General features: G+C 47.2%; 1 protein-coding gene across 10 annotated transcripts in view; it reads left to right on the top strand.

The window, feature by feature from the left end:
* The first annotated feature begins 1,254 nt into the window (after window positions 1–1,254).
* Window positions 1,255–12,701, top strand: part of BIN1 (bridging integrator 1) — a 162,794-nt gene continuing 151,347 nt past the window's right edge. For 7 of the 10 annotated variants that reach the window (XR_012154183.1, XM_073305015.1, XM_073305016.1 and 4 more), the window contains exon 1: window positions 1,255–1,502. Coding sequence is in view for 9 of the 10 variants with exons in the window: in XM_073305015.1 (XP_073161116.1) it covers window positions 1,422–1,502 (81 nt within the window). In the remaining variant the exon portion in view is untranslated. The remainder of the gene's footprint in view (window positions 1,503–12,701) is intronic. The other 3 variants (XM_073305018.1, XM_073305023.1, XM_073305024.1) reach the window with 3 other exon arrangements.

Consider the following 12,701-nt stretch of genomic DNA (forward strand, 5'->3'; position numbering starts at 1 on the left):
TGAGACGGCTGCCCATCACACTGACCAACCCTCTGTCTGCCCGTATCCATCCGCTGTCTCTTGTCTTACACTTACATGGTCAGCTTTTGGGGGCAAGGGCTGCCTTTTTGTTCTGTGTTTGTAGAGCACCTAGCTCAGCGGGGTCCTGGCCCACGGCAGCACTGCAGTAAAATAAATAAGCAGCGGTATTGATAATACTGAGATGACATGGCAGATGTGCAGATGTGACTGTTGCCCTAGAACATAAGAACGGCCAGACTGGGTCAGACCAATGGTCCATCTAGCAAGTATCCTGTCTTCTGACAGTGGCCAACGTCAGGGGCATCAAAGGGAATGAACAGAACAGGGCAATTATGGAGTGATCCATCCCCTGTTGTCCAGTCCCAGCTTCCAGCAGTCAAAGGCTTTGGGACCTCTGGAGCATGGGCTTGCATCCCTGACCATATTGGCTCAGAGCCATTGATGGACCCATCCACCAGTAACTTATCTAATTCTTTTTTTAACCCAGTTATAGTTTTGGCCTTCACAACATCCCCTGGCGATGAGTTCCACAGGTTGACTGCGTTTTGTGTGAAGAAGTACTTCCTTAGGTTTGTGTTAAACCTACTGCCTATTAATTTCATGGGGTGACCCCTGGTTCTTGGGTTATGAGAAGGCGTAAATAACACTTCCTTATTCATGTTCTCCACACCAGTCATGACTTTATAGACCTCTGTCATATCCTCCCCCTAGTTGTCTCTTTCCCAAGCTGAACAGTCCTGGTCTTTCAAATCGCTCCTCATGTGGAAGCTGCTCCATCCCCCGCCGTCATTTTTGTTGCCCTTCTCTGTACCTTTTCCAATTCTAATACAGCTGTTTTGAGACAATCTACTGGAGAGGATCAGAACCATTCAAATATGTGTCAGAGGCCCCGCACTGCTACAAACTAAGGCCCAAAGGAGTTAGGCGCCTGAATACCTTTGAAGATCTGGGCCTAGCTGAGATTACCTTTTGGCTCAGGTTGTAGCGAGCCCCGCTTTAGAAGGGGGGAGAATCGGAGGCCTATCCCCCTGAAGTTCTGCATGGCTTTTGGGTTTGTGGCGCTTTGCCTAAATACACTTCAATGGGGACTAAAAACCCAAGGGCATAAACATGCTCCCAGAGCTACAGCGCGGGGAGCAGGGCCCATCCGAGGGTTGTGTGTGTGTGTGTGTGTGGCTTGCAAAGTCAAAGGAGGGCTGATAGGGCTGAGCAGGGGTTTCCCATTGCAGGGGCCTGCGGGAGCGGTCCCTTTAAGAAGCGGCCTCGCCTTTGGGGGCCGTGTGTCTTTAAAAGGCCGTCTCCTGGCGCCCGGCTCCCGGGGCAGGCGATGGCCATTGTCTCGCCCCGGGCTTCCCTCGCTCCGAGTCGTGCAGCCGCGCGGGTGAAAAGGCAAAGGCAAGATGGCTGAGACGGGCAAGGGAGTCACGGCGGGGAAAATCGCCAGCAACATGCAGAAGAAACTCACCCGCGCCCAGGAGAAGGTAAATCGAGGCAAGCCCCCGGCCGGGGGGCTCTGGGCGAGCTGGTTTGACTGGGGACGTGTCAGTGCAAGGGGGGGGGAGGGGTGTGTATGTGTGTTGCAGTCTTCCCCCCCCCCCCCGTAGTTTTCCTCCCCCCTCCACTCCCAAAGGCACTTGACGGCTCAGTAGCCCGGGGGGGGCTAGTGGTCGCCAGCCCGGAGTAGCCTCTTGGTGCCGCAGCTGCGGTAGCTCAGGGGGGCTCTGAGAGATCGGGGGTGCGCTGGTTGACCGCCGGTGGGAGGGGGTGGGGAGTGTGTGTTGTGTTGTGTGTGTGTGTGTGGGGGGGGGGTCACAAACAGCTGAAGCCAGGGAGCAGCGCTGCAGGCTGGACGCGCTTTGCTTTCCCATGCGGATCAGACCTGTGCATTTCTCCACCCCCCCCAGGGCAGCTTTCCGCCCCTCCCGCCTGGCTGCAGATGACCCCCCCCCCGCGCCCCGCCCCGCTGTTCTGCCCTTGCTCCCCTGCACTGCATGGAGGGGGATTCCCCGGCAGGGCACCGCAGGGGGGCTGCCCCCCCAGGGAGTTCCCCAGTGGATTGCTGCGGGGTGTATGGCACCGGGGGGGGTGTCCCAGCGTGAGACCCTGCAGACAGGGAGGGAGTGACGGGGGGGGGGGAGGTTCCCTAGGTGTGGATTAAATCCAGTGGGGTTGCAAAGCTCTCCCATAAATTCAAGTGCTTGGGTTGAACGCAGCCTTTCAAAGGCATGGCAGCCTCCCCCCCTACCCCCCCCCCCCCGCCTTGGCTTTTCTCTGGGCAGCCCCATGGATACTGGCATGGGAAGTGTTACAGGACCAGGCTCATAACATGGGCCCAGTAGCATGAAACCCTCTCCCGGGCACTGCAGTACAACAGCTCTCGCTGAAAAAGCTAGCCGTCCAGATCTGTCAGAGAGCAGCTCTCCTCTTGGCTGCCAGGCCCCCCTTCCTGTTCTGGACCCAGGTTTGCCCCCCGGGTTTATCACTGGAGGAGATCAAAAATTTAAAACTGGCTTTCAAGGGGGTTGCTGTATTTGGGGTCACTGCAGCTGTCTCAAGCGTTTGCTAGGGGAGAATGTGAAATTTTGCAGTGAGGTTTCCAACCAGCTTGTGTGCTCTAGTGGGGATCAGCTGGGGGGTGTGTGTGTGTGTGGTGGGGGGGAAGGATGTGGCCTGTTCCCTCTGAAACTCCTTGTTGGCTGTAGATAGCACAGAAAAGCTCTGCTAATCTTTAGAAAGCACTGCATGGCAATCCAAGCAGATCTTTATGCTTTGCTAGTTGGGGGGTGCTAAGCTTGGCACCTAAGGGTGGGGGATTGAAGGAGTTCGACACCACCTACCTCCCTGTCTCACACTCTCCTCTAAAACCTAGAGCAAGATTTCCTAGCTTTCCCCTCTTTGATTCTCAGATTCTGGAGTCCGTCACTATGCTATGTATGCCTTCCTCTGCTAACATCAAGCTGTTGCTGGGGAGGATGAATTAGGGTCTCTTTCCTGATGTCAGGGAAAGGTTTGGGGACTATGCAGTGGATAGTTTTCATGTTCATCTCTCTGGGATCCTGCTCTGGACGCCAGATGCCTAGTCTGTGCAGGGATTATCGGACGTTTTATGCAGGGACACTGATCAGCTGTTTTTCATCTCAAGCACGCTCATCTTGGTTTTCAGTGATTGCTGTTACAGAAAGATGACATTGACTCAGTGAGGAGCAGTACATCTTTGGGAGAATGCTTCTGCAATGACTGTTTCTGTTCTCCAGGAGTTCCCTTAGCAATGATTAGCTCTAGATGGAAGGCCTGATTACACAAAGCAAAGTGAATGTAAAATGCTACCAGATCAGAATGGGGAAAGGAAATCAGAGCCCCCCTGCCTCTGCCCTCCCTGATAGCTCTCACTGAATTGCACTTATTTAATGAAGCTGGAATGGGGCCCATAATGTTGTCTGGCTGCTTTAAAAAGCAACCGAACAGTGACTGCACAGGGAGCAGCAATGAAAACGCCTGCTCCTACACACTGAACAAGAGAACGAGGACAACTCTTTGGTTGTAAACAACGAAAAAAGAATTGCAGGGCTTTGTTCATCCTCTGCTTGGCCTCGATGAACTGATTCAATGGAGAGTGTCTCTCACGTGGCGTGGGAGACCTCACCCTCTTCTCCTGGGGAATGGCTTGCATAGAGGAGAGTTATCCCACTAATTTTGATACTAGCAAAGTGAGAGGTAGGCATATCGCAATAGTTGCAGGATTACCATCAATCCTGCACAACATGGTAATGTAGGGAGACAAATGCAGTGAGCGTTACGCCATCACCTTGGCATATGCAAGACTTTATTTCCTTTAAATAACTGATACATATAAATCACTGCTTGATGGGAAGAATGTAATGCCACTCTATGGTCTGAGAGAAGAGTTCTGTATATTTAAAGCCAGACATGAATAGTTGCATTAAGCAAAAGTGTTGAAGATAAGCTGGTTGGGTGCTCAGCACCCAAACCTATTTTAAAAAACAGTATGAAAAGGTTATCCCAAAAGGATGCTCTGAAAGATATAGCAATTTCCTTTTAAAAAAAACACCTTATTAAATAAAATTGAAATAGCTTTGGAGCCCACTGTATTAAAAATGCAAAATGTATACATCATTGTGGGATCTCATGTAACTTTGCTAAGGGGGATATGTGACCAGTGTGAAACCTGGGAAGTGTTATGAGCTTCAGAGGACTATTTGCCAGGCAAGAATGAACTTTTGGGACAAAGTTAAGTTGGTTTCCTGGAGAGGAGGTGAATGGAAAATCCTTCCTCTGATTATGCAAAGACCCAGCCTTTTGAAGCTATGCCCTGAGAAGAGAACCATTGTCTGCTGTTCACCTGCTACTTGAGGCCAAGATCAAAGCCAACGCTGTATAGAGGAAAGAATTAACTATCCATGATTGTGTGTATTCTGAGCGAAAGCTGATATAAAATTGTGACCACAAGAAAGAACCCTAGGAGGGGTTTGAAGGAATGATCACTTACCAGAGCCCCTGTTAGAGCTGAGGGTGATCTCTGGTAAGCTTGTTAGCAGGCATGTAGTTTTTTATTGTTTTTAATCTGTTTTCTCTGTAATGCTTTCACCTTAATAATAAATGTGCTTGCTTAGAAAGGGCTGTGTGGGTAACTTATCACTGTGGGCAGTTATGCTGTTAACTGCCTTCTCGCCAGAGGCTATATGCAGCTGCTGGCTGTTTAGGTTGTCTGGCTTGCTGGGAATATCGCAGTTTAGGCTGGGAACTTTGCAGCCTGGAAAAACCCTGGTCTAAAGGGAAAGAGATGGGTCTCCCCTCAAGAGAGGTGATGGCTGCAGAGCTAGAAGCCTACAAGTGGGTGCCCTTGCTGGACCACAAAGTGGGAATACAGATGCAGTTGCCTTGAACTGTGATAGATGCTCCAGGGAATTTTCACTGCCTTTTAAGCATAGGCACCAACTCTGTGGGTGCCCCAGCTGATCAACTCCTCCCCCTCCCTCCCAGTGCCTCCTGGCTAATGTGGTCAGCTCTTTCACCATGTGCAGGGGGAGCTGGGAGGGAGGGGGAGGAGCGGGGATGGAGCACACTGGGAGGAGGGGGCAGAGAAAGGCGGGGTGGGAGCTTGGGGAATGGATGGAGCGGGGATGGGGCCCGGGGTTGAGTGGGGGTTGAGCACCCCCTTGGCAAAGGACAAAGCAGGTGCTTATGCTTTTAAGGCTGGTGTATTTTAGTGCTTCAACACACTTACAGTGTCCCTGTTATGTATGCTTTTTAGGTTTTATATTTAGAATGAGAATCCCTCCTCCTCCATTGATTTCCAGCTTGAGTGCTGGGAGTTTATGATCTCAGCAATGTCCCTGGTGATGAATTTGAGCCTTGTATTGAATGAAGAATGATGTCTTATTCAGTACTAAATTCACAATGGAAGACTGGAGACATTCTCTTTCCGCTTCTGAGATCTCTGTTGTGTAAAGGACGTAAGATGTTCCTTCAGATATGGTGTTCGTCCGCTTTTCACCAAAGCTCTTGGTTTATTTCCAGAAGATACTTTCTTACGTCCGGCAGAAATATGCGGCAAAGCGGTTGGGTAATTGGATACAAAATCTTGTTCATTCATGTTCAGCCTAGAGTTGCCGTGAGTAAAAATTGTTACCATCTGGTGGTTATTCAGTGATCCATATAAAGAATGATTGTGGTGTCTCAGACCGGTTACAGGTGTTCACACCGCAAAAACAACCATCATAAATTGTACTTACACCCTTTTTGGCAGCCTTAACAGAGAAGCTGGTGATTGATGGGACTTGGGCAAGAAATGGCCTCTTGCAGTATGGCTACACAGCAGCTGGGAGAGTGATTCTCACCTACAGTAGATACAGATGTGCTAGCCCTTTCTGAGCTAGGGTGCTAAAAATAGTGGTATGGATACAGTGGCTCAGGCTGACCTCCTGAATACATCCTCATGGGGGGTGGTATTTGGGTGAGTACCTTAAACTGCTGCTATTTTTCGTGTGCTAGCTTGAGCAGAGCTAATATCTTTCTATCCAATCTCTCTATATAGCGACCTGAACTGGGAATCTTGCCTCCCACCAGCAGCCGGGTAGACACCCGTAATCATTTAGTTTAGTCGGGGATGAGGCTTGTTGGTGGGACAGGTTCATTGCAGTTGTCTATCCTGTAGATAACTGGTGTATCTTCAGCTTCTGAGACGTTAAATATGGGGTTCTAAACTCACTCTAAAGGGGGGGGGCAAGGAGGGGGAAGAGGTTGGTGCCACAAAAACATTACAGATGTTCACGTCCGAGGTCATCATGGGCCTAGTGTTGAAGTTTGCACTTTTTATGGCATGTAATAAATGCGCCACAATCTATGCTTTTCTTTCTCTTTTTAGCCTATAATAATCTAGTTTCTTATTTAGATTGTAAATATCTCTGTTCCCTATTCCACATAGTTGCTTTTCCCAGTGCTTTACTGATACCAATCTTATACCCTGAATTAAGTCATCCTAGCTCTGTTCCAGGGATTTGTTGTTTCTAGGCCTTTCAGTCTGTCTGCATGAACACAAATTTTCACTCAACATTTAAATAAAAATGAATTTGGCTGATTGGAATGAATCTTGGCATCCTAGAAATTCCTCAGGTGGAGGGTCGATTAATTCCACAAACTGATGACTGACTACTTCTTGCTCAGGTGGGCATGTCACAGAGACAAACCTGTTTAGTCATTACTAACCTCTCCTATTGGCTGGCTAGAGAGCAGGAGTGGAATGATAGCTGTGTCGAGAGCTGCTCAGGATTTAAGGTGTCTGGAGGCAAGCCAGCAAGGCGAGGAGAGAAATGTGTGGTAGATGCAAGGAATCAAACTATCAGGTTTGGGGCAAAGGATTTCTGCAAGAATAATGTGAGGTAGAAATAATAAACTAGTTTATGCCTATTGCTCCAGGCTTGGATTGGGTGTGTGTTGGGGTGTGTTTGTCATGTTTTTATTTGTTGTTCTGTTGGTATTTAGAGACGAGTGGTGGTCTCTTTTCATGGTGTGGTAAATATTACATTAAAAGACCTCTGCATCTAGTTCAACCTTCCAGACGTTTGGGGGTGGTGGGCGGGGGGGTACATTCTTCTATGACATCAATAAGGTATAATCATGCTAGTTAATGTGAATGCTAACAAACAAATCCATCATCACTTCCCTAGCTTTATTCCTAATCTAAGCAAACTAAAAGCAGGGGGGATTCCTTCTAGATCAAGCTGTTTCAATGATGGTTTATGTTATGGTAGGCCTCCCCAGTGTGATTTTTAGATCACAGGTCTGGAAGTCAGGACTCCCAGGTTCTAACTTTCCCAGCTGCCACTGACTTGCTGTGTTACCCTGGGCATTTTACTTCAACTCTCTTCCTCACGTGTACTCTAGGGATGATGACACAGCCATCTTTGTAAAGGGGCTTTGATAGAACACCCTTCTGAGGCTATCAGTGCAAAGTGTTATCAGTTTATTATTGGTGAGCATAACGCTTTATATACCAGTAAGACAAGCACTCCTTTAAAGAATTAACAATCCTAGGTAAATGGTTAATGGTGAGCAATAACAAAGGACCCTGGGGTGGAAGGTGGCTGGGAAGGAAGGGGTAGAAGAAAACTGTTCTTGCTCTGTCTCTCAATCCCTTTCTCGAATAAATTGTCTGTCACAAGAATGGTGTTCAGAAGGGAGCTGTCTCTTCACTGATCCGACTCTGTTCCTTTCTTTTTCTCTGTTTCCTTAGCCCTTCTCTGAACAGGAGCCAAGAGAAGGATGTCAATGGGTAGGAAGGATTTAGCAAAAAGGCAGGCCTTGCATGTTGATCAGACCTGGTCTCAGTCCCACTCTTATGTGAAGAAACCCAGAGGTGGGGTCCAACAGCTAAGAACCCCCTGAGTGAAATTCTGGCCTTATTGAAGTCCATGGGAGGTTTGCTGCTGACTTTAGTTGGCCCAAGGATTTTGCCTCTGTGGTCCCCAGAGTCTTAAGCTGGTCTTCTCCAGCTGTGGACTGCAGCTGTCTGGAGGCAGCCTCGGAGCTAGCCAGGTCCTAGCTCTGAGGACATCTTTGGAGGTCTTATAGACTTGTATTGGAAAAGTAGAAAAGGGACTCGTGCCTTGTGTTGCCTTGGCCCTACTGTTGCAGGGAGTAAATGACTGAAAAAATATGCCTGCCTGGTCTGTTCAAGACGGTGGAATTCATTTTTGCTGCACCTCAGGTTCCTCATGGCCTTTCAAAGCCTTGATCTAGTGCTACTGTTTGACCTCATTCCTGGGCAAAGTGTCAAATGCTCTGTGTAACGTCAGGCAGGAGGCGTGCAGAAGTGGCGATGCAGCGGGGGACAGAAGTACTGTACCTGTGCTGATCCTGTCAGGAACTGTCTTTCTGGAGAACTTGCCAGCAGCTTATACAAGGCTTGCTTTGTGGGTGGTGGTCTCTTTCGTAACACTGGTAAAGGGCCTTCTTCACCTGCCTTTCCTAGACATAATCCTGGAAGTGACAACATGACTCTAAAAGCCATAATTAAGGACAGCTGCAAACTGACCACATTGTAGCTAATTCATTTAGGAAACACAAAGCTCTGGAATGCTTTCTGATTCAGCTCTCTCCCTCTTTTCACTTGTGATTTTAATTTGATTATTGCAGCAAGCCCTCTCTAAAATTATTCTTGGGAGGTCAGGGCTTTGCATTGTTTACTGAGGTAGTTGTAAGAGGAATTTTGGTAAGACTTCAAGGGAGATTTACAATAGCCCCCTGGAAAAGTTACTCTGGCTGGGAGGTTAATTGAATAGCTTTTGGTCCTTCAGCCTTTCTTCGCTGCTAATCATTGCCCTAGAGTAAAACCACGTCATTTTAATTATTAATTATTGTTACAGGGTCATAAACTTGCCTGGCACTTTACCAGAAAAGAAGTCAAGTCACTGCCCTGAAGCGTTTACAATCTGAGGTGCTCAGCACCTTGCCAGATTGCATCCTAAGGGCATGGCCACACTACTAAATTAAGTCGACCTAACTTAAGTAGGCATGCAGCTGCCACAGTAATAACATCAGCTGTGCATGTCTACTCTTGGCTTCTTGTGTCAGAGGCCTGGGTCCTCTCCAGGAGCACGTGCACGAATTGAACTGTCAGTGTGGGGCATAGCGGGACAGCTTCTGAAAGCCCGCAACAGTTGATGTAAGTAATGTTGCGTCTACACTGATGCTGTGTTGATCTAGCTACATAGACATTGACGCTCTTGGAGGTGGAGTTAAGTGGGTGTAGTGGGCGAGTTCCCTTGGTGGGAGCAAAGTTGTAGTGTAAACACTAACCGAGTTAGGTCAACGTAAACAGCTATGCGTCACCTTAACTCTGTAGTGTAGATGCTGGCCTCCTTTCCTTCCCACTGCCCTCCTCCTCTTCCCACCAACTTGGCCGATTTTTATCACAAGGGGCAGGGTTTTGGAAGACTTGTGGAGCCTGTCTGGTGGTGACGTGAGAAGCTCCAGGCCTCTTGTGAAGTTCAGCCTTGCGGGAAGCCAGCAGAGTCTCTTCCCCTCGGCCTGGCTTCACTCTCCCCTTCCCCATGTGAGAAATACAGACAGGAAGGTGCACGCATCTGCTCCTTCCCCTACCCTCTGCAGCACCTGGCCTCGGGGGAGGGAAAGAATTGCTCCAGGAGCTAACACCCTCCAGGCTGGGAAAGTGGGAGACGGTCCTACTGGAGCCTCTGAGGTCTCAGGGGTGTGAGGGGGTATGGGAAGAACCTTAGGAGAAGCAGAAGTGAGGCTGGGGACTGGTGGGACTGGGGTGCTGCTGAGTTCAGGGAAGGGGAGAGGCTGCGGGAAGGAAGAATAATTAATTAAAATAAGAATCATTTTAAGCTATTTGGACAATTATGAAGGTTTTTTTAAAAAAAAAAACAACAAAATAATTTATTGTAATTACTGAACAATGTATGTATTTATGTAGTGATCAAAATCATGCAGAGAAGAAAGATTTAAAATGGTTTTTGAGATACTTTGAATGTGACTGAATGGATTATTTAAAAATGATATTTAGGGATTATAAATATAATTAGTAATAAATATAAAAGGCTCCAAAAGCTGGCTGACATTGCAAAGATATTCTTGCATGTGAAGGTCTTTGCAGCTCATATGGATCACTATTGAAAAATAACTGGAAAATTTTCTACTTTGAGTGCCTTGTGTTTCCAGGATGTTCATTGTTCATTTTTCAGCTCCATTTTGTAGGCCTTGTGTGGTATATTTGTAAATAAGTATGAATTAGGTTTTTCCATCATATTTTATCTTTATCACACTATGGAGCTCTCCATTGAGTACTTCTGCATGCAAGAACTTAACAGAAGTGCGCCCTCTTTTCCCTACCAGCATAGTTGCTTCTTTCCATTTTTGAAGGGATGCTTTTGAGGGGATATCCATCCTAAAAAGGAGATACCGTTCACAGAAGCATTACAATGATATTGAAATTAGTTTCTCACTTCTTAGGAGTAGCTCAGATAAAACAAAGTCTTAACCATTTTGTGACCTCTCCCTTCCAATTCTCCTAACTAGGTTTGTGTACCTTCAGTGTACAGACTCTCCATCTCCTCAGCCAGGGTGAGGCATGCGTGCATTAAAGGTTGTATTCAGTGTTGTTGTAGCCATGTTGGCCCCAGGATATTAGAGAGACAAGGGGGAGGTAATATCTTTTATTGGACCAACTTCTGTTGGTGAGAGAGACAAGCTATTGAGCCATCCAGGGCTGCTCTTCAGGTCTGGAAAAGGTACTCCTGGTGTCACAGCTAAATACAAGGTGGAACAGATAGTTTAGTATAAGTATCGGGCACATATTGTAAAGGGACTATTCAAGGTAGAGTGGCCCATTAACATATCCATAGTCCTAGGACAAAAAGTGTGGGGGGACAGTGGTTTACAGGTTGTTGTAATAAGCCATAAATCAAGTGAGAACCTGCTTCAATACAGAAATAAACTCCTCTTGCAACCTCCCCCTCCCCCCACCAAACTGGAACCCATATGGGGTATCATCAAACAGCTACAACCCATACTTCATGGGGACCCCCCCAAAAGAAATTGTTCCTGAACTCCCATTTCTGGTCTCAAGCAACCCCCAACCTCCATGCTCATCAGAAGTAAGCTCCCCACAGACCAGAACACACCAACTCAAAGTGACCCCAGACTCTGCCAGGATAACAGATGCAGAACCTGCAGACATATCTCCAGTTCACTGCTACAATGATCAGTGCCTCCCAACACACCTCTAAAGATCCATGGATCCTACCCCTGCCTAGGACAACAAGTGGGTGCATCCCATGCTGTGCCCTAAATGCCCCAATAGCAACAATGAGAGTGAAACCAGACAGTCACTGTGCTCTCGAATCAACTTGCACAGGAAAATGATGCAAGACAAAAACACCCCCGTCTGTCACCTGTGAGTGAACGCGTTTCACAAAGTAAATACTCCTATATCTCATCTCTCCATCCTCTTCTCAAAGGAAACCCGCACAACACTTTCAGAAGATGAGCCTGGGAGCTTAAATTCATAACTCTGTTAGACCCTGAAAATCATGGACTGAACGCACACACTTGGATTTATGGCTGTAACCCACTAACCCCCTTTTTTTGTCCTATGACTGCAGAGGTGTTAACAGGCCACTCTCCCTTGAATAAAGCAAAGGAGGACTTGTGGCACCTTAGAGACTAACCAATTTATTTGAGCAGAAGCTTTCGTGAGCTACAGCTCACTTCATCGGATGCTGTAGCTCACGAAAGCTTATGCTCACATAAATTGGTTAGTCTCTAAGGTGCCACAAGTCCTCCTTTTCTTTTTGCGAATACAGACTAACACGGCTGCTACTCTGAAATCTCCCTTGAATGGTCCCTTTACAATATGTGCTAACTACATATGCTAAACAAGCTGTTCCACCTTGCATTTTGCTGTGATGCTGGAAGCACCTTTCCTAGACCTGAGGGAGTTCTGTGTGTGTCTGCATTAAAGGTTTACTTTCCCACCTGAAATTAATCTCCTGGAAACGTGTGTTTGATAGAGGGGAATTAAAAAGTCAAATGACAGATGAAGAGCATGTTGATTTTTAAATCCTATGATTTGTGGGGCCAATCTCGTGATTTTTTTTTTCCTCCCAGGATCTGAGTCATGATTTTTGATCTGAGATTGGCAATACTGCTTGAAGCTTCTACATTAAAAAATATATATAGTTTATTTGAAGGGAAGATGAGGGCTTAATTGACAGGTATTTGATTTTTGTCATGTTATGGGACCCATCCTAGTTCCATCACACAGTGCAACCTTCACAGCTCCACGTGGGCTGCCGGACCATGCAGAGCCCTTGCCCCAGTCAGTTGCACTGGCAATTTACCAGGACCCCGAAGGCTGCACTTGATTTGCATTAACAGAACAGATTGCAGCCACCCTCTTCTTCAGGGAGATGCAGCAGATGATCCTAGCGTTCGGATCTCCCTATTTATATTAGTGACGCTGGGACATGTATTCTGAGCACTGTCTTTTTTAAAGATAAAGTTGTATTATTCTGAGCTGCATTTGGCCAGCGGGCTCTGCATTATCCACCCTTGTACAATGTGCCTTTTCTATTTATTCAACACAAGAACAAGAATTAAATATCTGCTGTGGTGGCTTCAAAAACCGCCCACACAAA

This window comes from Lepidochelys kempii, chromosome 11, assembly GCF_965140265.1.
Source record: "Lepidochelys kempii isolate rLepKem1 chromosome 11, rLepKem1.hap2, whole genome shotgun sequence".
NCBI lineage: Eukaryota > Metazoa > Chordata > Testudines > Cheloniidae > Lepidochelys > Lepidochelys kempii.